At 39.2% G+C, this 27,850-nt stretch overlaps 1 protein-coding gene across 1 annotated transcript in view; it reads right to left on the bottom strand.

Moving 5' to 3' along the window:
- Positions 1–27,850, bottom strand: part of DST (dystonin) — a 219,477-nt gene that overhangs the window by 79,114 nt on the left and 112,513 nt on the right. The window contains 17 exon segments of the mRNA XM_053458898.1: positions 57–4,805; positions 5,599–5,734; positions 6,406–6,494; positions 10,313–10,450; positions 17,556–17,654; positions 18,134–18,241; positions 18,388–18,471; positions 19,215–19,377; positions 19,758–19,951; positions 20,431–20,569; positions 21,542–21,720; positions 22,121–22,278; positions 25,857–26,040; positions 26,293–26,419; positions 26,615–26,769; positions 27,220–27,372; positions 27,631–27,756. Coding sequence (XP_053314873.1) covers positions 57–4,805; positions 5,599–5,734; positions 6,406–6,494; positions 10,313–10,450; positions 17,556–17,654; positions 18,134–18,241; positions 18,388–18,471; positions 19,215–19,377; positions 19,758–19,951; positions 20,431–20,569; positions 21,542–21,720; positions 22,121–22,278; positions 25,857–26,040; positions 26,293–26,419; positions 26,615–26,769; positions 27,220–27,372; positions 27,631–27,756 — 6,981 coding nt within the window.

Raw genomic sequence — 27,850 nt, 5'->3', positions numbered from 1 at the left:
CTCCTTTACATAGTAAAGCACATTTAACAATTTCTTCTACCTTAGTGTGAACTCACCACATCAGCTGATTCACACCCCTGTGTGTCTTGTGTTTCAAGTTTGTTAATCGTTCCAGTCATCTCTCCTAGTTCAGGTCTTGTGACATGAGACTTCACGTCTTTGCTTGTCTGCTTTTCATCAGAGTCATCTTTACTACGGTTTGGCTCCTGTTTTGTCTCTATAGGTACATCGTCTAGTCTGAGTTTATCAATTGTTCCTTCGTTTATAGGCTTTTCTATGTTTCCTGATTTGGATGAAAAACTGATCATATCGCTCGAAAAAAGACCCTTGTTTAGGTTTATTATGAGTTCTTCAAACTTGTTAGAGGTTCCAGAATCAGGAGGAATATGAAAGATTTGCTCAAGTTGTGAAGAAATTAACTTGGGCTGATTAGGCAACAGGACTTGTTGTTCTCCAAGGCTACCATCAGCAGTCTCTTCCACAGTTTTTTGATTGATATCAACTTGTGTTTCAGGCTTCTCATTGCTGGGTAAAAGCAAGGTCTCTTGGCTATGAGTCCCTACTTCTTCATATGGCTGTTTACAAATGAGCTCGGAGACATGATTGCTCCTATCATCCTGCACCTGCAAAATATTTCCTTGGGGGTCTAAACTATTTATTGCAAAAATATCACCCTTTTGCCCACCGTTATCCATATTCACGGCATGAGCCTTTAATCCTCTCTCACTTTTGGCGTTATGATGTGAAAATAATTGATGACTTGACAATTTTAAGTCCAGCTGGGTTGGTGACTTAACGTTATCTTCACTTACTTCAGTCTTGCAATCATCAAAACTACGGATTCCATCAACCACAGCATGTTTCACATCACTTTGGGAATTACCTGGACGGCAATTAGAGAGTGTCATCGCATCCATGCTCAAGGGTATTGCTGTTTTCATGTTTTTCACAGAAGGAATAGAGCTGAAAGACGTGGACAGTTTTTCATTTTTATAAACTCCAGCATCCTGCTTAGAATTTTGGTCAAGTAAGGGGTTATCATTTTTTTCCGAACAGCAAGAATGTTCAGATTTTAGATTTGTTTGGACCATTACTGCGCATCCCTTTAGGTAACCTGTTAAATCTCCAATTCCATTTTCACTTTTAATACCTAAATCTATTGCTTCACAAGCTAACATGGACCCAGAATCAACTGTGGCGGTACTTGACTCCACCTGATTGAAACAATGTTTATTGCTGGTAGAATCAAATATTGTACACAGGCTGTCTATATGAATTGGACTTTTGGATAAGACTTGTGTGTTGGTTTGTCTATCCTCAGATACCTCTTCAGGTTCTTCCAGATCCCCAGTAATGCTGCACATTTCATTGGTTTCTCTAATAAGGGTGGTGGGATTTTCTATTACAGTGAGACGCCCATCAGCATGTTTATCATCCATGCCTTTAATATTTTCTGAATCTTTGCAATCTATGGTGTTGTGAACGGTCATTTCTGATGTATTTTCATTTGTTAAACTGAAAGGGTGGCCAATGTCTTTCTCTGCTTCACAAAATGTATCTCTGTTTGGTAAAACCTGGTCAGTGATGGTCTTACTTGCTCTGCTAGAATCTTCTGTGTCGGGGTACCTCTCTTTTTGAAAGTCCTCATGAAGATCTTGGCTAACACAGTTTGTGTCCTCGTTTTTTTGGCCAATATTATCCTGCATTTTTGTTGTGCTGCTAGTGATGCTGCTACATTCCACTTTTTGTTCATTTTGTGAATCACCTGTTAGTTCTGAATAGCAAAGGTCTGCAGGTTTTGGATTGCAGTCATCTCTTTTATTTGCATGGTTGTTTTCATCATCTTCCAAAATACCAATCAAACACGTATTGTCTTTAGTTTTATAATCCTGAATATGTTCATCTGCAAGTTCTTCTACCTGAGACTCAACTTCACTATTGGTCTCATCCGTAACAAAACATTCAATGTCTGTTTCACTAAAACAGCTTTCAGCAAAGTCATAGTCATTCTCCTCATCGGTCAGGTTATAAAATACTGTGTTGTTGGTCGCTTCAGACTTATTGCTCTCTCCTTCGTAAGCTCCTGAATCAGACACACATTCATTGACTCCTCTTCCACTTTTAAAAGGAAAAGGTAGGTCCTCTGAGCAACTGGTACTTTCTGAGTCTTCTTCAATAATGGTCTCCAGAAACTGCCTTTCATGTAGTATGTCCACATTTTCAGCGTCACTGCTAAAGTAGATGTCTTCATCAGAGCTGGTATCTGTCCTGTCTGCAAGCCTTGTGTCTCCATTCACTGGCATTCTCTCACATACACTAGTAGGTTGACAAACACCAATAAAATCATCATCACTGTCATCTTCAGACACATCATAATCACTACTGCTTTGGAGATCGTCATGGTAAGTTGAACCTAATTCAATAGGGGACCCTCTACAATGATCTCTGTCAAATGCAGACTCAAATACACTGTTATTCTGATCATCTAGTTCAGGGTAAAGCAGGCCACTGCTGTAATGTTTAATTAGAACATGTTTTAGGTCAGTTGGAGTACTGGAATTATTGCTGTTAGAGTCTTCATGCTGGTGTGTTAGAAGACTACCTCTGGAAACATCTTCAATGACATCAGTACTAGGCATTTGCAGAGTGTGTCCTACATTATCACCGTTAGAAGCATTAGGTGAAACATTGATTTGATCTTCTGTAGTTTCCACAGAAGGATCAATGTTAGACATTGATTTTTCATCTTTGATTGATGAATGCTGGGCTGCATATTCACCATTTCCTTCTACAGGCAGATCATGTACAGCAACAGCACTACTCCCATTAATAATTGCCACTATATCTGCTACCTTACAACCATCATTGGTTGTACTGCATTTATCTTCAGACTGGTACTGGTTTTCTTCTGTTGCATGAGAAGACATCACAATTCCGGAGGCAGGTGTAGAAGATATATGAGCATCTTCAAAATTATACAGGTCTTTTTTTGCATTTTCTATTTGCTGGCTATCTGTTTTATACATAGATTCTTCTTTAGGTAATTCGGGTTGTGCTGTTTCTGTTTCTTGATCACAGCATGCTAAAGCTTCAGAAGTTTCCAAACAAGACTGTACATCTGCTTTACTGCTACTACCATTTAATTTATCATCTGAATTTTCTGTGGTTCTATTGATCACATTAATGTCCGTTGTAGAAGGAATCATTTCACCCATTTGTTCTACTCCAATATTATTTTGTTCACCAAGCAGTTTTTCAGCTGCTAAATGATGATCGGTAGGCTGAGAGTCCGTCTCTTTAACTTGAGTCAAACTCACTGAAGTTCTGTCGGAGTATTCAATGTCACATGCTTTTTCACCATTCGATGTTCTTACTATGTGCTCAGACTCAAGCAACATGCTAGCAGCTTCATCGAGATCCCCATCAAAAAGCAAAAGTCGTTCTCCTGTATTTGCATCTATATAGCTGTTTATCATGACATATGAAAGGAATAATTGTTTAGTGTGTTCTGGGTTATGAGCCAGGACCTCCTCTGAATCCAAACATTTGTCATCTGAAAAGTCACTAAGGCCAGTTATATGGGAATCTTGTGAAGACATACATTTTAAGGCCTGCTTCCCCATTGGTTCCAACTGTTCTATGTTTGGCATTTTGTCATCTAACTGCAAGATGCTGAGGACAGATGCTGTAGTACTTTCTATTACATGCATCTGAACAGCTGAGTCCAGGCTTAAAATCTCGGAGGTTTCCGGAATATATATCCCAGCAATCTTCTGCCTGTTGTTTAGGATTTTTTGGGCTAATTCATTAGAAATCATTCCTTGCTGCAAAGATGTTGATATTGGAAATATTTCACTACTGTCCGGCCATATCAGGCCGATGAAACCTCTTTGCGCCTCAAGGACTAACAATGCACTACTGTATGAAATTAAGTTGCACTGAACAGCTTCGTCCACAGTTAAGTATTTCCCTGTGGATGGACAGATAATTCCTCCATTTTGAACTTGCTGGGTCAATATACCGCAAACTGCGGCTTGATCAATGATGCCCTGCTCTAGTGATTCCTCCAGTGTCAATCTGTTTCCAGTATCTGGATCGATTATTCCCCCAGAAAATATCTGTGCTCCTAGCAGTCTAAACATGACCTCTCGCTCTAAAACCCCTTCATGAGCTGCTCTCAGAACACTTATCCTTCTTCCAGATTTTAATAAGATTTTTCCCTTTTCTTGTGTATTGACAGTTAAAAACCTCATTCCGGTTTGTTTGTCTATAATAGCTCTCTGGAGAAGTTCTCCTAATGTAACCTTCTCTGCTGTTATGGGATCAAGGAGATCTCTGCCTAATTTCTGTCTCTCAATGATTCTTGAAAATAGCAACGTGGAAATTAAGTTTCTCTGGAGGAGTTTATTTAAGTTAAGAGACTCTCCACTGGCAGACATACAGAGACATCCACAGGACAAGGACATGTCAAAAATTTTTATTGCCATGTGTTCTGAAATTAACTCTTGTTCCAATGCTGCGGTTATGGGAAACTCTGCTGACGAGAGGGATGAGATAGTTGTTTTAGCATCTGATAACTCCTTGAGCCGCAACCCCATTTGCTCATCAATAAGTGAGTGATTCTTGGCTTCTTCAATTTCAAAACACATCTTCAAATGTGGAGAGACTAGTCCTGATACTACTAACTGAGCCTCAAGTAGATTAATTCCTGTCTCATAATCAACAAGACCTTCCATTATAGATTGGTACAGAGACTGAACTGTTCCAGTGACTTCATCAATGGTTCCAGATATAACTTTATCCACCTAAAACAGAAAATAATTTAATTCTTGTCATCTGGTCCTCTTCCTGAAACATGCACTTGACATTTGCAAATATATACTTACCAAATCACCGAAAATGATGAAAAGTATTAGCGGTTCAAGTGTGCAAGTGATTTATGGCAGTATCTTGCCAACAAAGGTGTGACGCAAGCTTTTGAACTCAACATGCATCTGTGATCTAGAGCTTTGCTTCAGGAAAAATCAAGTGGGTTAGTGAGAGAGCTGGTAATTACAGGGAGGGCAGAAACCACCTGTAAAGCAAACCATCATGCTGAAATGCCTGTGAAAGGTTAGCAGAGAGTAGATGTGACCCCCACACACACACACAAAATAAACACCATGCCATACATGTTTACAGCATACTGAAAAATCCACACCTGATGTAAAACAAACACTGTTAATATGGTAGGCAGAATGAAAACCTTTGGAAACCTATTGGAAACAGAAAGCCAGTCCTATATTTCAAAGAAAAGACTCAGGCCAGTAGCTAGACATTTCGTATGAACTGACAAGAAAGCAGCAAATGGGAAAGAAAAGCATATCTCACTTTTTTGCAAATGATCAGCCAATGCAACATCGTCTGCTCGGAAGTGAGCAAAGTTTCAGCTCATTAACTTCTAATACACATGAACAGAAAACATGAAAACCTGACTACTGTTGACATAAAAAATGGTTTATTAAACCTGGTTAATGCTCCTTTAATTCCATGCAATAAAACACACAGATTGCAAAAACGATGCATTTGAAAGCAACCAAACAGTTGTACTGATATCACCTTCTGTTCCACTAGTTTATCTACTAAATCCTTGGCTTCTTGCTGTTGTCTTTCATACTCTCTGGATAAAAGGCCATGACTGTCTTGTAGTCTTTTTATTTGTCTCTCAATTTCTCCTCGCTCTTCTTCTGTCATTCTGGAAATAATAAACAAGAACCTTATTAATCGTAGTTTTTCGTCAAAGAAAAATTCATTTCTAAAAACACACCATGACAACATAAGATAATGGAAGGCAAGCAAAAAAAATACAGTTATGCCAATTTAGGCATAAGGCACAAGGTTTGTTACTTTTTGAGTGCTTACACATGGTTACATGGGCTCCCCCATTTGCACATACCTTGGGTTTTTAGGTGCAGCGAGTTTCATTTCGGGGCTATTGTTTCTACCATGTCAGTGCTTATGAAGAGCTTTCCCATACCGCGTCATACAAATATCTATTCAAGAGATGACTTGAAGATCCCCAACTGTTATTAACCTTAGGTCCCATGTTTCTTTGTACACTCCGCTGCACATTATGGGAGTATTAATTTAACAAAGGCACAAAAGCCAGTTAGCTGATCACATGTGTAAATTTGTGATACTGATTTAGTGATATATTAATGATCACTTATTTCACACAGAGGCTTGGCAGACAGAGAATTCTGGTACTGGAGTATAGTATCAACACAACATCTGCAAAAGCATATCTGAATACCCAAAAATGCCAAATTCTTATAGAACTGAGGAATGCGAAATTGTTTGAGTCATGATCTAATGAGTGCACAGCACAATCAGGAATTGTATAATTGTATAGAACAAGCAAAGTACCTGTCACCATGCTTAGCTACAAGCAACTGCAATGTCTGCAAAGCATCTGTAATTTCTTCTTGTTTGCTGAGTATTTCCTCACTGGAAATCTAAAAGCATAAAATAAAGAATGTATTAACTTTTAATAAGGGGACGGATGCCGGTACTACAAATGCTTCATTTAAACTCGACTCAAGTTAGTTCTTTTTTTATCATTTTCTGTGTAAATCTAGAACGCTGTAAAAAGTCAGTGCTGTGTATTGCACCCTAGACAAGATATCTCAATAGGTTCTAAATTCAGTAGGGAACCATTCGGCCCATCTAGTTGGTTTTCCTGCTATTAAACAGAATTTGGTCTTGTCTGCACCCTGGGTTATATATTCCATTAATGTAGTAGACAACTGAAGCAGTTATAAAAAGTTGCATGGCCCCACGATGTCAAGACGATTTAGCTCACTTTTACACTAAGCAAAAACTTTTTGCGGTGCATTATGGAAACGCACAAAAAAAAAATTCAGTCACAAAATCTACCCTGCAAATGTGTATTCTGTGTAATAGACTTTAGCGTTCCACATAATAACTCAATAAATAATATGCAATATTGGACCATGGCATCTTATTTGTCACTGCTTGCTCTTTCATATAAGCATGTATTGCATTCTGATTAAACGCCAACTGCCCGCCAATCTGGGAGAAATTCAAATGGTGTCAAGCCTGGAACGTCTCAAAACCTCAAAACCCATCTGTGTCTCTGAATTCCCAGATACCAAGATAATCGCCAGCTCAGTGTTTATGCCAGCCATATGCTTTGATTCTGTCCTGTATGGGCTACTTAAGGAGGTCAGGAATGACTGCTCTTCAACTCTTCAATAAACATCAGTGTCATATGTTTCCTTTACACAAATGAATTCAAACACTTTAGTCCTGCCTGCCAGAGTAATCTTTACTACATTATACGGGAAGGCCATAGGCCATCGTGGTATAAGGAATGTTTATTTTTGTTTCTGTCTGTTGTGGAAATGATTGCACATGGACCATGAGGACCACGTACTTTGTGGATGAATACATTACAGGGGACTATTAAATGTTGTTTTGGAGAAACGGTATGTTTTAGGAGTTAGCTTAATTCTTGTTAACAGGTCATTATAAAAGTACATGAAATGATTGTTTGAGAACATTAACCTCTCGATTGACAATATTTCATTTAAATGTATTATATGTAAGTTTTCACTTTCTTTTGTTTTCCAGTTTCCCTCACAACAATCCCAAACCATTTATTTGAATTATTTTCTATATTTTCTAACATGTCGGTTACTGTTTACCAAGAAAAAAGATATTCTATTCTACTCCATGGTCGTTTTCTATTTTTTGAAGGAGGTGCTCATCCTAATACTTGGATGGCACAAAAGACATTAGAAACTGCCTTTTCAGAAGAGATAATGTGGATGTGATAATGGATAATATTGAATATGGCAACAGAATGAAATAAAGTATCACCTAGAGCCATCCAGGAGCAGCTTTCAAGCAGGACCTGATATATAAAATGTGATTATGTAGTCTATAAAGCAGGCAGCTAATCAAGTGCCATTATTTTCAATTAAAAGGGGGATTTGTAAATGGAAAGCAGAAAATCAACACAATGGTGTCAATTATATATTAAGTGCCCAGGACTAGCTGTAGGGTATGTGACACCAGGCAATCGATATCTCTGTTTGTCGATCTAACACAGGAACAGAGAGAGAGAGAGAGTGACCCCCATGCTGGTGCCCATTCTCTGCCCTATGCAGATGATTATTTAACTATAAAGTAGGGTCAGTGTGCTGCAAGTTTCATATAATACAGAGAGTTGTTCTTCATATTGTAAAGGGGGTCTTCATTTGTGTTATGCCATTTTTGAGAAGTGGCAGTGGGACATTGTCCACTGGAACAGAAAAGTATCAGCTGATCCATATTAAACGTTTAACTAAACAGAAATCCCTTATTTTTTAACATTAGTAAAAAAAAATAATAATAATGTATGTCTTCATGTAAACACAACACATGGGACACACTTTACAGCGCCCCATCACTGGAGAGTGTCTGTCTCATCTGTGTGTGTGGGAGATGTGTATATGTTTCCAACCACCCCATCTACTGTTTCCACGGAATAAATGGGAATCCATATAAAATAAAATAACTTTCCATGTTTTCTACCACTATTTTATTTTTATGGTGTCTTGTATAAATTGTATTGGTTTTCTGGCTGCAAATGATTTCCCGGAATTTCAGCAGCACCCCCGTCTCAACCTCTGCCTCTCGCATGTGCAACTATAAAAGTATCTAAACGGGTAGAAAATGTTCCTAACGTAGAGTCCTTCACTCGTTTAAGAAAGAAACAAGGGAGAAACAAAATATAAATATTTAACTTTACCAAATTACTTTGTCTGGCCTAGACGTCATATTCTAATTGCTAATTATATAATATAAAAATATTCTAAAAACAAAACTGTTATGTACTGGTGTTTTTTTTAACTGGATATTAGGTAGATTAAATATGCCAACAAACATTTAAATAATTATGGAAACCAGACGTAACGACTGAATTATATAGACTTAAATTTAATAAGGGATCTAATTTCTATATGATATTGCTTCTGTGTCACTGTTTTACAGTAACCCTTGTGATAAAACTCAAAATGTTTGCAAAAGGGCCGTACATTTCCACTACCTGATTTTTCTTATGAAGCACTAACCCCAACATGCTTGTTTTGCAACAAGTGCTATCTACATAATGCACGGTGACATAAGAGTGAAAACGTGACGCTCTCCTGCAAACTCCTAGGTTTGTCAATTCATTCTACTGTTGTAAGGGATGCAATTGTGTTACCGATTGAAGTCAACTCATTAATGGAGTGTCTCTTTCATCGAAAGTAAAATACAGGTATAAAAAACCCCCCTGAATTCTCAGAAGTCATGCTGGCTTTATTTTTCTAGATGACACCCTAACTGGCTTTGAAGGTTGGAACACATCTGAAGGAACTGGCCATTGCGTCATCATGAAAACTTACCATAACTGACCTTCTGCACATATTTTTCTGCTATTCATCTACATTGTCAGATGACACATATCGGATGAACAAAAATGGTTTTTTGTTTTTACTAGTTCCTCATCATTATTCTTAACCGTCTGATTATATGTTATACATTTTGATGCTGTGGTGCCATTCATAAGGTTTGCAGAGGGTATGTCCATACTACGCAGCATCCTCGTAGTGTAAGGTTGCCCTACATTTGTACCCTAAAAGATTCTACTGACAATCGACCGATGTAGCAATGAGAATCTCATTATTGTTGGGATACAAAGAACAAAATCATAACCAACGCATTTCACTAGAGACACTAGAGCATAAATGCAGGGACGCTACGGATGAAGTTATCTGAATACATGTTGCTCATTACTTTGTGAACAAGTGATGTCATTATTTGTTAAGTCAAGGTTAAAATAAATGACCAAAATGTTTGTGAAAATGGTTCTTTCTTCACATTTCAGTCCAGTTGAACATCCTCTACGTCCGCCACAAACCAAAAATATCACTTTATTTTGTGTTGGTGCATCTTATTGTCCGCCACATATTTATTGATGACAACATGGCTGAATGTTATCGCCGTGGACCAAGAGAGTGGAATTCTTTATCCAATATGTATACCTCTTAAACCTTAAAAACCATACTTTGGATTTTAACCTTTCAGCATATGCATTTTGTGTATAATATCTTTGTGATTGTGTGCCCATTGCTCTCTGTTTACTGAGAAGGAAACCTCTGAAGAAGATACGTTTTTGTTACCGTTCTGTTAAGGAGGGTTTATATTTTGGGGGGATTTATGACCTATAAACGAGGAGCAATTTATTGGAAAATTAGTTGGCTGGTATGGCAAATGCTTTTAATACCTGTGACTTAGACAAAGGTGTCTTTTCTGCACTTTGTTGACCTTCTTCTCGGCTCAGAGTTTTACTGACTTTAGACACCCAATTCAGAATCTCCCCTGCTTTCTTTATATGTTCCTTCTTTTCCTCTTCCATTGACTTCTGGCGTAAAATACATGCAAAACGTTAATCAAGGAAGGAAAACAATTTTCAATTAAGGGTTAAGTTAGACAGCATGCTAAAAAGAACTCGTAGAATAGATTTGTGTTCGAATAGAAATTTCATTTGTCATGATATATAAATGACATCATAAAAAAAGAATTAATATACAAAGTAAAATATAGCCATTATATGTTTACCATCCAACACAATATATGTATACCAGGCACATGATTCCTTATAATCAAAAACAGAAGATATTACTACTAATAATAATAATGTTTAGTAGCGTTTTGGACATTATGTCCATAGACCTGCTGCCTTTGCATTAGCTGCATAACTTTACAACATGTAACCGCACTCAAAGATGTTAAAGTCTCAAATGGTTTTGGATATTTCTCAGTATCCAAATTTTTTTTATATGGGATTGTTCTATACCTGTGGTTGGCTTAGCAGAGCCAGTACCTGTGGCAAGGACTGCCATATGCAAAGGACCTCAGCCATTTACATATGAGAGATCAATACAATCCGTGTAAAGCAGTCACCCATAAGAGGGCATTAGACACGGCGCTGGTCCAGGTTACATGAAAAAATACCTTAAAAGCAATAATTCAATCTGTGAAAAAAACACGTTTTGTTCAGTTGTTCATTCATTAGAAGGACTTGCTTTCTGGACCGGGTATTATGGATTAATTAGAAAGTAAAATACGTAGACTGATTAAACACTTTTTACAAGGTAAATGCACAGCGTAAAATGTATAGTTGGGTGGTAAATGTTAAGAAGAACAACACTAATGTTTTAAATTGTGATGTTTTTGCCTTTGTGTTACCACCATAGTTTTTCACACACATTAAGCGCTCCCCACTTATTTCTGTGTATATATGGGGGCCACACAGTATGATGAAAAAAGATTCACTCGGGTATATAGTCTGTCTACTTCACTATTGGCACAGACTTTCCTTTCCCTGTAATGATCTGGTGGTAATTCCAGAAACATCATGGTCAAAAGGTTCCTCACAAGACACGAGCATGATCCTTACTGAGAAGAGAAGTAAAGACTGGGGATTCCAACATTGCGAGGCAGAGGTGCTTCTGTAAATCTAAGTCCTGTGTGGCAGTCATACACTGCCTTCTCCAGCATATCTTTGTAGGACAGCTTCCTCCTTGTCTTGGGGCATGTGAGATTTTTGACGTAAGATCTTTCATCCTCTAATTTTGTTGCTGTTGCAGCATCAACAACTCCATTTCTGATCGCCTCTTCCAGTGAGAGCCGAGATTTAGATCTTGGGTCTATCAAACCACCTGTTACATATTGATACTCTAAGCATCTATAGCCAATTTCTTTGTCGAAGATGTTCACACTCATAGCTTCTGCAATGGGTAAGACTGCTTTGGTTACGGGATGTATGACTCCAGTGAAAGCTAATTCACACTTCTGAATTTGCTTGGCACATACCTCATCTATTATACCCTTCTGTAAAGCCTCTGTGACATTATACTTTTTCCCGTTTGATGGATCTATGATCCCTCCAGTGCTAGCCTGTGCTTCAAGGCACCTAAATACCGTCACCCTGTCAACAATGTTCCTGCGCAAAGCTTTAAAGACAGACGTACGCTCGTTGGTCTCAAACAACCAATATCCCGCCAAGGGGCTGTTGGGATCTCTGATTGGTTTTGATTTACTTATCAGAATATCAGCAATTTCGGTGGGTGAGAGTTGTCCCTCTTTGAACTTGGTGACCTGTGTTCTATCAATTAACCCTTTGCTAGCAGCTTCCTCAATGATAAACTGTCTTCCCGTTTTATGATCCGTTAGTGCTGTTTGAAAGCTACCGCTGGAGTCAAAAATGCTGGAGCTCTCCCAGAGGCATTCACGTTGTGAAAGCTCAAAATACGTTTTTTGGTCAATAAGACCTCTTTCATATGCCTCAAAACGATTCAGCTCTGAACCGGATTTAAGATCTACTATGCATATCTTGTGGCCCTTTTCTGCAGAGAAAGCAGTGATATTTCTCTCTCCAACTGGTAAAAGGTAGGTATTAGTCTGTAAATCCAGAACACTCAGCTCCAATAATTCAGAGTAATATATACTTTGTTTGCTGATTGGGCGATGAAAGCCCTTAATGTTACTAGCTGGTTCATGTAAGAACTTTAAGCTTGTGTGATTCAACAGACCTCTCAAAATGGCAACCTCTGCTGGGATTCTAATACTTTTGCTCGGGTCTATTACTCCTCCTGTGGCAATTTGAGCTTCAAGGATTCGCTTTCCTTTTTGTCGTTCAAGAAGCCTAGCTTCTATGGCCTGGAAAACCGACAGCCGCTTGCCAGAATGAATATATCCTAAAACAGCCTTTTCAGCTTCAAGGAGTTTTTCTTTGAACTCCAGATCGACAAGTCCATTGCTGATGGCTTCTTCAACAGAGTATTTATTGCCATTAGATGGATCAATGATAAAACCTGTCACTACCTGAGCTTCTAAAAACTCAAATGCTAAGCCTTTCTCAATGATTCCCTTCTTTGCAGCCAAAGGAAATGATATTTTTTCTTTGGTTGATTCAAGATATAGACCAGAAATAGCTGTCGCTTTGCTTAAATAAACATCAAGGGTCTTCTGAACTTCTCGAACAGACGTTAGACCCAATTCAAGTTGTTCCATTGTTTTGGCATCCAGAATTTTAGCTTCTACCATTTTTTTTGCAGACACACTCTTCCTGAGACCTTGAAACATGAACTTATCATCGGTGAAAGAACAGTCACTCATCGTGTCAGAGCCTGCATAGCTTCTGTAAGAGGATGACGCGTAACCCGTCTTCGGCAAATCTCCTCTCCTATATCCTTCCAACATAGTACGCTCTTCAAACCCCTGATCTTCATTGTTTAACAGAAACTCTTTTTCCTGTTTTACAGTAGTAACTTCGAGAAGTACATCATACTGCTTGCTCTTCAACATCTGCAAATAGTAATGTTTAAAATTGGTTCACACTGGTTCACCATCAAAGCTGCAAGAGTCAAAAGCATGAGCAGAAATGAGTTTTGTTTTAGGATTAGTATAAGGAAGGGCAGCAAAAAAGTATAAAAGTTGACTTGTTTCCCACCAGAGTCAGAAGAGCCATGCACAGAGTTGTAAGGGAATAGAAAGGTTATGACTTCTTCTAAGGGAAGCAGTTTATATGCAGTATTTTTATGTGTACATATCATAATGTACATATGCGTCTTAGATAGACGTGCCAAATAATTATGCACTAACATTTCCCGTACAGAATGCACCAAAAGTAGTGTGCGCATGGAAAAGTGAAAAGGCCTTCAAGACTAATATGAAGACAAAAAGAAGAGAGTTTCAGTAGCGATACAGTAAGCATGTAGTGATCGCTACATAAGGAAAGGAGGAGGATACACATAGAATACCTCCATAGGTTTTCCAAATTTCTCTTCACCAATCCTTAAAGTCTGAAGGGCATTCTTTATGCTTTTGTCCTTAATACTTTCTAGTTCTGAGAGCTGTTTGTAAGGACCCATGTTGTCAATAGAAATCTGAAGCTCTGTGCTTGTCTGGGTAACATACTCTGCATACGGTGCTTTGCTGTCCCCACCATCGAGCGACTGCTTTATTCTTGAAAGCTGGAGCTGCAATTCCTTCTGCATACTGTCATCAAAGCCATCAACATACTTCTTCTTTTCGTCTACGTGCTCAGTTTTAAAAACCGAGGAGTTGACGTCACGAGGGGATTCTAATTTCCGCCTTATTACAGGAGAGGCTGGGGATTTCAAATTAAATTGGTCAAATCCTTGCTGCGGACTTGATGAAGAATATGTATAGTTGTTCCCTTTCATCTCAGAAAGTTTGGAACTGTTTTGCTGAACCTCACTTTGCAAATACCTCAGTTGGTTTATGTGCTCCTGCTTCTGCAAATCAATTTTCTGCTTTAGAGTTTCAATGACTTGCCTTTGAGATGCTACTTCTTCTTCAAGCTTATGACACCTCTGAACATACTCCAGCTCTGTTTTCTTCTCCTGCTTAAATTGTTCTTGGCATCTTTTAATTCTTTCTTGCAAATTGGAATTTTCTATCTTCATCAATTTCAATTTTTCTTCCAGCATGCCCTTTTCTTGCTTCAGAGTAACAGCTTCAAGCCTCATGTTTGAGAAGTCACTCTCTGTGTTTATGTTAGTTTCCATGGTCTTTTCAAGCTTCTTTCTTAATTCTTCAACGGAATTTTTGTATTTGATGGCTTCCTCGTTGTACAGAGACAGTTTCTTCTGAGCTAGCTGCTCATCTGAAGTTTTTTTGTGAAGTTCATCTTGAATCTTTTTCAACTTATTGTTTAGGTCTTGCAAAGTTCCCTGGTGCATTTGAATTTTTTGGTCAGCCATCTTTTTCTCTACTGTTAGGCTATTTAATTCAGATTTCAAGTTTCTGATCTCTTTCTCAGAAGTCAGCATTGCGAGACTTTGCTTGTCACATTTTTGTTTAAGTTCATTTAGATCATTTCTTGATCTTTTCAAATCATCTTCTAGGCGCTTCACCATGTTCTGAGCTTCATGTTCACTTTTGGATTGTTTCTGCAGCTGTTCATTTACCATTCGTACTTGTTCTTTGGTGCTGTCTAGTTGGGCTTTCAACATGTCAACATTCTTTTGCAAAGTATTTCTCTCCATAACAGTTTTTTCATAGTCAGATTTAACTTTCCGCAATGTCATCTCTGTCTCGTTATTTGCTTTGCTGAGTTCATCTAGCTTTAGTTTTAGAGATTCAGACCGCTGATTGCTTTTTGTCACTTCATCCTGAAGATGCAGTATTCTCTGCTGGTCTTCTTTATGGGTTCTAACATTCTGATGGAGCTCTTCTTGGGTTCTCTTTAGTTGCTCACGTAAATTGTCAGCTTCTCCACTTCGGGACTGAGACCTCTGTTCTAATGACACATTTTCTTTCTGCAAAGAGCTGATTTGAGTATTCAGATACTTCACATTGCTCTCTGACTTTGCCTGTGACCGAACAAGTTCATCCACCTTTTTTCTTAAATCATCAACCTCCTGTTTCTTTCTGGTTATGTCACCTTCCAAAAACAATACTTTTTGGTGGCTATTTCTTTCAGACATTTCTTTTTGTCTGAGTTCTTCCTGACAAGCTTTAAGCTTGTCTCGGACATCATCATAATCACCATTTAGCAACTTTACTTTATGTTCCAGAGAAAGCTTGTCTTGCTTAACTGACTTCAATTCTTCTTCAAAGCTAATTTTGGCTTTCTTAAGGTCGCCTGCCTCATGCATTACTTCTTCAGCTTTATCCTTGCTCTGGTACAGTTTCCTTTCCAGTTCTCGCAACTGAACTACATAACTTTGTTCTTGGTGTTTTTTTTGCTCGAGGTCAGTTTTGAGTTGCTGTAGCATATTGTGTGTGTCATCCAACTGGATTCTCAGCTGACGGCTCTTTTCATCTGCAGCAGCCTTTTGTATCTGTAGAGTACTAAGCTCTGCTTTATACTGTTTGATTTCATTCTCGGCTCTCTTGTTGACCAGTGTAAGTTCATCTAACTGTTGCTTCAGAGTTTCTGCTTTTTTAGCATACTGTTCTACCTGAGATCCTCTTATGTCTGATTCTATCATATAGTGTGCCTCTTGGACTGATGCGCGTGCTGGCATTATGATTTCCTTGCCTGAAGAGTAACTATATCTTGAGTCTGACGTTTGTCTCTTTGTTTCATACTCAATTCTTTCCTTCTCAACCATCTTCTTCTGGATTATAAGGTCATGCTCAAGCTGCTTTATTTGCCCAAGCAGTTCTTCCTCAATGTCAGCCTTTCTTTTTAGTTCTGCCATCAAGCTGATCTTTTTGTGTTCTAATTCTTGCACGTCAATGTCTTTCCTTTTCAAGTGGTCTTCTAGCTTTCTCCTTGAAGTTGTGCTCTCCTCTATCTGGCTCCTAAATGCCCTGAGCTTGTCTTCTACAGCATTTCTTTTAGATTCTGCTTGCAGAGTGATCTGGCGGACGTGTTCCAGCTGCTGCTCGACTGCTGCCTTTTGCTTTACAGTAGACTCTAGCTCCAAGCGAAACTGCTGAGCCTCATATTCTGCTTTGGTTTTGTGCATGCTTAATTCTTCAAGTGCTTTTTGATGCCTTGTCATCTCTGTTTCGGCAGCAGCTTTCAGCTTTGGCACTTCTTGCTCTAGCTGGTATTTTTGCTTTTTTACTTCCTCTAAAGTAAGCTCAAGCTCTTGTATTCTTTTCAAGAGCCTAGTGTTTTCCTCTGTTACAGCTTTATGTTGATCTGTTAAATCTGGGTATGCTTTAGTGGAATAACGTTCTGACTGCATTATAGTCTACAAGTGAAAAGGAAAATATTTTGCTTAATAAACACAAAGCATGACAATTAAGTGACTACCGGAAAGTTCACACAAAGAACTTAGAGCCCAATTGTATCCAAGTGGTACAATTGTTTTGATGTGGAAAGCACGACGAACAATCTGTGTTAACAGTTCAAGCAGTGAATGAAGATAAGGTATTGTCAGTAAAAGTGAAAGACACTTATGGCTTTGAATAGACTTACCATATTCTGCAATAGGTATTTTCTACTACCATGCCTTCTAGAAATATTTATAGATGAGATCAACAGCACCCACATGTATTCAGAAAACATGCAAAACACACAGCATGAACAAAGTTGTGGCAATAACAGTAACTCTACCTTAACCTTTTCTTAAACCTATATATGTAGCTAGTGCAAAGGCAGATGCTTCCCTTAGTCCCATATTGCATTTAATAGAACACATATAAACACACAGCAGGTACCCTCCACCAGCAAATAATAAGCAACAGACAGGAAAAACATCTTACATCTCTTTAGAGAAGACAAAACAACTCTGAAAGTTTAAAAACACATTATATATATGTTCACTTTAAGTTAAAAGTCATTTTTCCTAGAAGAGAAAACCACATTATTTTTATTAGTTATGTTGCATTTATTTCTGCGAATTGTAAGAATTACGTATAAATGTGATGCATGGTATACAGTTGCTTACATAGTTACCCTTATGTTAATGCATGCCATGTAAGAAAAATCCAGAATGCCTTTTCATTCAAGAAGTTTTATCAGTTTATGTTACTCTTACCTCCTCTTCCTCCATTCTCTTAAAGGTATCTCCAGAAAACTTGACAAACTGAGTCATCAAGGTCATCAAGGCAGTATATCGAGTTTTTAAATCCATATACTAAAAAAAAAAGTACATTTCAGATACTTCAACTCACATTTCATTTGTGAATTAGGCATTAATAAAGCACGGTGATAATCAGCAACATATCTTGTATTTTCCACTGCTGCCTCCATGCTTCACGTATCCAATAATTGCCTTTTGTATTTAACATAATGTGCGTTTCATTGGTGATGTCACACCACTATATTGTTGCCTATGGGTCCTTTCTTTAAGTAATTGCAGAGACAAGGACATTAATTGGACAACCCTCCCATATTACATTACATCATACTACATCAGAGTAATCTCTTGGACAATAGAGTGTAATCAGAGAGAACAGCAGTGCTACAGACCAGTATTCAACTGACAAGTAGTGTAATGTGGGAGGATTTTCTCATCACTTTGAATAATTCATTTCTATACACTCAGTATCAATTCTGCTACATGTCCGTAGAAAGTTGCACATGTTAGAGACTGTTGAACAAGAGATCACTTACCTCTTGTATAACAACATCTGAAGAGCTCTGGATCCTCCTACGCTTCATAGGGGACTTTTGGTGGGAGTCCACTAATGCTCTGTATGTCATTAACTGTAACTCATAGTCCTATAAAAGAAATAAAATCATTTTCTACTAGGCCAACTATTATACACACATTACCGTTGTACCATTTCTGGGTTACTATTTCCTTTTAATGCATCAAGGGTTTCTTGATATACTTTGCATTTGCCCTTGAAATACCCTTGAATCACCTTAATTGCAGAGGAATATTGTTCTGAATACTTCTGGCACTCATCCATCTTGCTCTGCTTCATTTCAATTTCAGAAATTAGCATCTAAAAGACAAACATAATCACACCGACAAACGTGAGCTGTATTGGCTGCAGTTTAGAAAGCAGGTACTCTCAAAGAGACCCAAGCACAATACTACCAAATCCCCCCTTTACGTAAACCCTTTGACTATGTAAAGTAGTTTTAAATCAGTACAGGTTTTAGTATATATAGCATAGTTTTTTTATTTGTTTTTGATTTGATTTGTATTCTGGAAATAGCACATGTGTTGTGATCCAAGTTGACAACTACTGTGTGCATATTTTCATGATAGTGTCACAAATACGTCCCGGCTGAAACCAACACCTCATTATATCCTGCAGAAGTGAGCTTCTTATTAAAGCCTCAGGACCCTTACCTACATAGCCATGCTCCTATCTCTGCTCTTAACATGAATTGAGTCTTTCTTCTTTCCACGAAGTCAAGATTTTACCCTTGATGTACTTTATCTCTGGAACGCTCTACCCAGTTCCACCAGAGTCCCCTTCGCTTAGTCTAACTTAGGATGCTCACTAAAACCTCTCATGTTCAGAGAAACATAAAACTTATCCTCCTAGTACTGAAAGAAAACCGTCTAATCCTCTCTCAGCTTCCTAACAAACTGCAAACTTGCAGGGCCCTATTCAAATGTCTGTTAATGTTATTGTCAGTTTTGTACTTTGTCAGTTGTGATGCTATTGTTCATTTTGCTCTCGCTATTGTAACAACACTAAATAAAATGTAATTTAAAAAAGCCCATGAGACTCACCTTCAGCTGATCCAGTTGTTTTGACAGTGCCTTGCTATTATCGGGCAGGTTCCCTTGTAGCGTACTTTGCGTTTCCTCTGTTTGTCTAATCCAAGAGTCCAGTGCCAAGTACGATTCTCTGTAGTACTTCAAAGACTTGGCAATGCCACCCAGATCGCGTAATCTAATACAACGACATGCAATCATTTCAGTTAAACGACCAAACGACAAATAGGTTTTATAGCATTGAGGCCATATGGATATATCAGCAACAGCGAAAAAAGTGCTAATAATTACATATGTATAAGAGACATATGAACCCATATAAAGCCTGCTCATAAAACTTCAGCCAACTCATGACAATGATATTTGTTCACACAAAAGAAGTGTGGGCTTGGGTTGCTTAAGGTGGTATGCAGTGGAATTTGATGGTAGTTGTCACCTAACGTAATGAAACTATAAATGACCCGCTACCGAATCTGCTGGCGCTAAAGTTGCAACCCTAGAATTAATTGTACTCTAGGATATAGTGTTTGAAAAATGCGGAAATAAAAAAGCACAAGCCTGTTTTCAATCTGGGAGTGCACGTTCTGCCATCTCTCTCCAATCTGGTCTGCTTTCTCTTTATGCCAATCGAAGTCAAGATCACGCTCCTTGTGCGTTTTGAACATCTGTTCACTGATGGCCTTGGCTTTCTGCAATTCATCTTCCAGGGCGTGAAATACTTCTCGTTTCTCATCCACTTCAGATCGCCATTGCTTTAAAAAAAAAAAAGAAATATTATATGACTATATAATAACTACCATATCCATGTTGTACAACCTCAACAATAAGATTATTATTGAATGCCCTTTAACATTATAAATATATTTTGAAGAATTTCTAGCAACATATCCTTCATTTTCTAGCAATTTTTTTATTAATATTATTATTCATATGCTTCATAATGGTGGACCTTCTTCAAAACCCTCCTTGCTTCTTGATTGGAAAAGTACCATTAAAGGTGCTGTTCTACCTACCTATTCTGAATCGTATGCTTTTGCAACTAAATGCAGCATAAAAACGTCTTATTCCTAGTACTGCTGAGTGGCCAACCCCTTCCCAGAAATAATTACGTGAGTTTCACATTTTTATAGGGAACACTTAACTGTCAGGCGACACAAAAGGCACTGATAGTTTGTTGTCACCGTACAATGTATGCATGTACACAATGTATGTTCTCGTGAATAACTTATACCTTCAGCGTGGATACCACTCTTTCAATACTGTTTCTGTCTGCTGTAACAGCATCTTCTTCACATAGGTTTGTTTCGTACAGTTTCACCAGGGATTCCGCTTCTTGAGTATTCTTCAGCACAAGGTTTATGGTCTTTAATCTGAGAATAAAATGGTATTTATAATCGGTTACAAGTGTTAGACTGTAAGAAGTGGACAAGTAACCCAAAACATAGCTGTCCGCACAGATAGAAAGTAGAATGGAGAGCTACGTTAGCACATCTAGCAGTGCTGCACTCGTTGGATAGAAGCCAAGACAATTCACATAAGTCTGATGCATTATTTTACCGTATTTGCTCGATTATAAGACGACCCTGATTATAAGACGACCCCCCAAAATCTGAATATTAACTTAGGAAAAAAAGAAAAAGCCTGAATATAAGACGACCCTAAAGGAAAAAAGTTTTACCAGTAAATGTTAATTCATGTAAACTATTTTTTTAATAAAAGCTATGATTGAGAAAAATATTTTTTTTTTGTTTTTATTTCTTGTATTTTCCAACCTGTCCCCCAGTTACGCACATCTGCCCCCAGGCTTGCCACACCAATATGGCACTGTGGCCCATGATATGCCTTTTAACCCTCTATATGCCACTGTGCCCCATGGTATGCCTTTTGACCCCCTATGTGCCACTCTGCCTCCAGAAATGCCTTATACCCCTATATCCCATTCTGGCATTTAGGGGGTTAAAATGCATATTATGGGGCAGAGTGGCATATAGGGAGGTATAAGGCATTCCAGGAGGCAGAGTGGCATTAAGGGAGTCAAAAGGCATTATATAGAGCACTCTGCCTCCAGAAATGCCTTATACCCCTATATGCCACTCTGGCATTTAGGGGGTTAAAAGGCATATTATGGGGCAGAGTGGCATATAGGGAGGTATAAGGCATTTCAGGAGGCAGAGTGCTCTATTAAATGCCCCCTTAACGCCACTCTGCCTCCTGAAATGCCTTATACCTCCCTATATGCCACTCTGCCCCATAATATGCCTTTGCTCTGAAAAAAACCTCGTCTTATAATCGAGCAAATACGGTAATTCTTAAATAGTTCTATGTCTCTAAAGTACACTTACTTTTCCAAATATATAGATGACATGGAGTAGACTTGGTTCATATTTTGAATGACTAAATTAAGCTCGGCACGGAGTGTCTCGACTGATGGAGTGGCAGCAGCTTGACTGAAGAATTCTTCGCACTTCTCAGAGATTGTTGACAAATCTACTTTAAGGTGATCCAATTCCTTCTTGAGTTTCTGAACAAACATGGAATAATAAAAAATGGTTAAATACATGGTGACCTCTTATTACTGGGGATAACAAGTTAGTTCATACATTAATGAGACAAATAAAAAGTGATCTAACTATGGATTTTTCCAGTAATATTAGCACGTATTTCTGATTGGTTCTGATTACAGGGAGACTGGGCCTGAAAGATTTACACCACATGTCTTAATTTTGTTCCATTATCAGCTAAAAATAAAAAAACGTTTTCATACTAATATATATATATATTTGAAATGCATGCCTTTACGCCATTAGTACTCCAATCAGTATATTTTGGTTCTAACAATCATTCCAGATTGCGTGTATTCTTTGACTTTGACATCCTGCATTGCAGAACACACGTTCGGAAGAATCTGTACGGAGACATACCTCCTGTTCAGAAATTCTTAACACACTTTCATGGATGTCATCTCTGTCTAATGGAGTCCTGATTTGCCTTATTAGACGCTCTTCACAATTCTCCAGTCGGAGGCGGAAGTTACGAACGTCAGACACGTACAGATTGTAAATTGATTCTTCTTGCTCCTCTGTTGAATAACAAATGTAACATTTACAGGCAAATCTCATAGAAGTTTGTGTAAGCCATAACAGAAGGTGAGACAGTTTTGCAAGAGAGAACCCCCCCCCGCCATGTAAGTGCTAATATGCTCATATACTAACATGTTAAAGTCCACCAGCAAGAGACACAGTCTATTGCATGAGTATGTGACCTTGGACTCTTCAGACAGTATCTCCATGATGCTTGTAAACAAAATCTAGTTAAGGGTAGCCAACTTATATTAAGATGTTGTAAAACATTCAACTAGTAAGTGGTTTACCAATCCTTGTGATAGTTCTACAACTTCTGATGGGACAACCGGTTGATTATCCTTGGTTTACAAGAAGAATGTTGGAAGATCTAGCTCAACAACATCTGTAAAGCCACAGGAAGGTGGAGGCTGATCGAATGTAACGTTGTGTTGTACACTCGCTCTCGGGAGTTTATTCATTAACACACATGTTGACTATTAATGACTTCCAGAAAGTCTAACCCTTGCTGAATTTAGTACTTAAAATTCCAAACATGAAAGTAACACGATCATTTACCATTGAGTTGAAAACCTTAGACCCCATTGAATTTGTCAGAACCCACAACATTTTTGTGCAGAGACTGTATTTCTCACTTTGGCCATCATGTGGTGCCGTTGTACTTATTCACTTATTCGAGCTACCAATTCAGTGCAGCCATTAAATAATTCCTTTCCGGTTCATTTATACCACTAACATTTAGCAGTTGTTGTTGCTACTTGTCTAATTCACAGGTACTATTAGCAAATAATGCACACCTGTAAAAGCAAAACGCGTATGCCTAATAAACTCTAATAAACAGCCATTGTGTGAAGAATACGAATTAAATGCCATTAAAACACAGTTAATTGTGGGATTCCAAATGGTGTGCTGAAGTATATATATATTATATATATATATATATATATATATATACCGTATTGGCTCGGATATAGGCCGCCCCCGTATATAGGCCGCACCCTAAAAGTTTGGTGCTTTTTTAAAGAAAAAGTTTTTTTTTCTTTAAAAAAGCACCAAAAAAAACATGCTGCCACTCTGCCCCCCCCCGAGATATGCTGCCACTGTCCTCCCCCACCAGATATGCTACCACTGTCCTCCTCTGCCCCCCCCGATATGCTACCACTGTCCTCCTCCCCCCCCGATATGCTACCACTGTCCCCCCCCGATATGCTACCACTGTCCCCCCCGATATGCTACCACTGCCCCCCCCGATATGCTACCACTGTCCTCCCCCCCGATATGCTACCACTGCCCCCCCCCGATATGCTACCACTGTCCTCCCCCCCGATATGCTACCACTGTCCTCCCCCCCGATATGCTACCACTGTCCCCCCCCCCCGAGATATGCTGCCACTGTCCTCCTCTGCCCCCCCCCTCCTCGACTTACCGGAGCAGACTCCCGGGTGTCTTGCGGGGCCGGCGAGGGACATCTACGCAATACGCGTATGCAACTTCCGGTACCGGTACCGGAAGTTGCATACGCGTATTGCGTAGATGTCTCCCGCCGGCCCCGCAAGACACCCGGGAGTCTGCTCCGGTAAGTCGGGGGTAGGGCTGAAACAACTAATCGATAAAATCGATAATAATCGATTATGAAAATCGTTGGCAACGAATTTCATCATCGATTAATCGGATCGATTTTTATCGATTATAAAAAGAGGTTTTTTTTCAGAGCAAATGCTCTGAAAAACTCCTCTCTTTATATAATCCGACCTCAAACAGAGATCGGATTATAACACTAGAATCCAGGTCCCCCGCGACGCTGCAGGAGACCTGGATTCCCCTCACTGTCGGCCGGTCTCTCACTTCCGTCTCTCTCCCCCTCCCATCTGCCTCCTCCCCCCTCCCATACATCACTCTGCCTCTCTACCCGGCACTGTTACTGACAGGCACTTTCCCTGCAGCTTCATAGAAGCCACAGTGTAAGTGAAGGTGAGTAACGGAGTCTTTCTGTGCGATTGCTGACAGAGAATCATCCTCTCTGACAGCCCCACGGTCTGCATCGCACAGACAGACTCCGTTACTGCCCTTCACTTACACTGTGGCTTCTTTGAAGCTGCAGTGAAAGTGCCTTCAGTAACGGAGCCGAGCAGAGAGGCAGAGCGGTGTATGGGAGGGGGGAGGAGTCAGAGGGGTGTATGGGAGCCACCCTCCAATACACCACTCTGGCTCCTCCCCCTCTCATACGCCACTCTGCCTCTCTACCCGGCTCCCTGGTGTCTTGTCAGAAACGGAGGTTCACAGGAGGCAGAGTGGAGTATGGGAGGGGGGAGGAGGCAAAGTGATGTATGGGAGGGGGAGGAGGCAAAGTGATGTATGGGAGGGGGAGGAGCCAAAGTGATGTATGGGAGGGGGAGGAGGCAGAGTGGTGTATGGGAGGAGGCAGAGTGGAGTATGGGAGGGGGAGGAGCCAAAGTGATGTATGGGAGGGGAGGAGGCAGAGTGGTATATGGGAGGGGGAGGAGGCAAAGTGATGTATGGGAGGGGAGGAGCCAAAGTGATGTATGGGCGGGGGAGGAGGCAGAGTGGTGTATGTGAGGGGGAGGAGCCAGAGTGGTGTATGGGAGGGGGAGGAGCCAGAGTGGTGTATGAGTGAGTTATAGTGGTGTATGGGGGGTATTATGAATTTTTAGGGCATATAGGGGGTATAAGGCATATGGATATTAGGCATATCAGGGAGGCATAAACATATCTGGGGGTAAAAGGTATATCAGGGGGCTCAGTTGCATATCACTGGCATATAAGGAGTATAAGGCATATCAGGGGCACAGTGGCATATCAGGGGGCACAGTGGAATCTGGCATATAAGAGGTATAAGGCATATATGGGGGCAGAGTGGCAAGCTGGGGGTCAGATGTGCATAACTGGGGGCAGTTTGGTAAATAAAAAAATTTAAACAAGGCTTTTTTCTCAGTTTTTATTAAATATGAAAAATAGTTAACATATGAATTAATATTTACTAATAACTTTGTATTAAAACCTAGTTTGAGAAGCACTGTGTTTGGGTTCTTGTAGCTTTTATTATTATTATGTCAGTAAAATAAGAAGGTGAATAGAGAGAGGCCATTGCAATAAAGAGATGAAAGTGTAAATTGTACGTTTTTTATTGCAATTTTTCTTCAATTTAAAATAATGTATTTTTTTATCCGATTAATCGATTAATCGAAAAAATAATCGGCCAACTAATCGATTATTAAAATAATCGTTAGTTGCAGCCCTAGTCGGGGGTGGGCAGAGGTAAAACGCTTAGACAACCTCCCGTGCCGGCACCCCCCCCCGTGGGAAGTGCTGGCAGGGGAGGCTGTCTGAGCGTATCAGACAGTAGGATGCAGGTCCCCTGCACCGCTGCCTGCCCGGCGCCCGGGACTGCATGTCCCGGGCGTCGGGCGCTAGACCCCGAATATAGGCCGCACCCCCACTTTAAAAACTTAAAGTGGGGGAAAAAAGTGCGGCCTATATTCGAGCCAATACGGTATATTTATTTATTCTGACGGACACAAACAGTGCTATTAAACGTATACTTCAATTATGCATTTACCTCTTTCTGCAGATTTTAGAAGTTCCTCGTAGTACAATTTGCAGACATTGACCTCCCTCTCAAGCTGGCCTATGTCAGACACTGTGAACATCTTAGATTCTTGACTGTCGTCAAGGAATTCATCAAAACGGGCCTTTAGATTGCTTAGAATCTGTTGGTGTTCCCCTGGAAGAAGGGTTTTAATCTGAAATTCAAAACAGAATGATTAATTAATTCACAGATGTAACTAAAGATGTAAACATGTAATTAAACAATCATATCAAAGAGGTCAACGGGTAAGCCTGTTCACTCAAAGTGATTTCATACAAGCTCTGTGCTTGTTATATGACTACAAGTCCAGCCACATACTAGGACATGACAGCCAAGGTCAAACACTTCCCAACATTCTTCACCGATTGTCCACAAAGTCCTAACAGTATGAGGATCCTGAACTTACAGAGGAAACCTTGCTGGCCCGGATTGCTTCGATTTCATTCACTAGGTAATGCCAGGACACGATGCTCTTCATATTTACATGGGATTCATGCCATAGCGCTAGCACACTCTGATACAGCTGTTCAATCCTGCAAAAATACAAAATCTTTATTCACAGTCCTGTTAAACAGTTCATGAGCAGCCCATGAACCAACCTGCTACGTATACCATATCATGTTATTCACCTCCCTTAAAATATATATGATTCTCTGTTTTTAATATTTCTTTACAACCTTGTCATTTCAATTTCAAATTAATAAACATGTAAAACAAGACAGCCGTACCGGTTTGCTGCATCAACAGCCTCTTTATTTGGCGGTGGTACTGTAAAACATACAGCAGGGACCATAGCTTCATTGCCGGTCGGGCTGATCACCTTCCATTTCGCACGGTGTGAGTTACTTGCTAATATACATTCATCATCTTTGTAAATTGTGATCTAAACAAAAATTGGAGATAGAATAAAACAAGTGTATTATTTTCTAAATGGATTACTTTGTATGCAGTTTGAATACCTGCTGCTTATTCTGCATGGGAGAAAAAGCAGATCATTCTCCTTAAGAATTCTTGAAACTAACTATTTCTATTCCTGATGGAATACTACTACTACTACTACTACTAATAATATTCATTCTGATAATAATAATAAGAACAACAATTATTCTGATATATGCATTTCTTATTTCCTTGGACACCTTATTAAGTCTTCTTATTATGCTCATAATATGCTGGGTAAGCTCAGTTCTTCTTGTATGGGAAGCTCAACAGCTTCTTTATTATGCATAGTGTAGTAAGTTCTTACCTACAGTTTTTGGACAAAGAAGCTAATCAAGTAAAAGCTAATAATTAAAGACATAAACATAGCAAGCTATTTTCAAAAGAGCATTACCTCGATTTGTCTGTAGTCACATATAGCTCTGATAGGGATAGACGCTTTAAGTGGATTCTCAGGGTTCCGTGGTTTCAGCTGGACTATTGACTTTGCTTTTCCAACTAAACTGGCAACCGTGCCCTTGTACTGCAAAAGCTCCTCCTTTTCTTCCTAAAGAATTTAGAAAAGACAAAAAGCCATCGTGACATGAAAATGATTTTCTTCTTCTAATTATTTCATCCATTTCATTTTGTTGAGATATTTATTTTAGTTACCACGCTAAAAAAGTAAATATCTGAATATGCAAGCAAACAAGGTAATAATGGAAGCTTATCTAAAAGTCTACATCCTGCTTAGCACTAAACTGAAGATTCTAAAAATAATACCGAAAAGTGTGCCGTAGATATGATTCTCGTTTGTGGTCCTTACCATAGACTCCTGGACCAAGTCCTCCAACTTGTGGAGACTAGTAGACTTGTCACAGCTGTACTTTCTTAGAATGGCATCTTTCAGACTCTTCAGATAATCTGTGGCTTCTTTGGTGTCATTGAAGTACTGTAATAATAGAACCATAAGATTCATCATCTTTTGACACAAAATAAAGCAGATGGGTATGAAAAGAAATATGTTCATTAGTTATCTAGGGTTT

This window comes from Spea bombifrons, chromosome 3 (assembly GCF_027358695.1).
Source record: "Spea bombifrons isolate aSpeBom1 chromosome 3, aSpeBom1.2.pri, whole genome shotgun sequence".
Taxonomy (NCBI): Eukaryota; Metazoa; Chordata; class Amphibia; order Anura; family Pelobatidae; genus Spea; species Spea bombifrons.
This window is presented reverse-complemented; position numbering and strand designations above follow the sequence as displayed.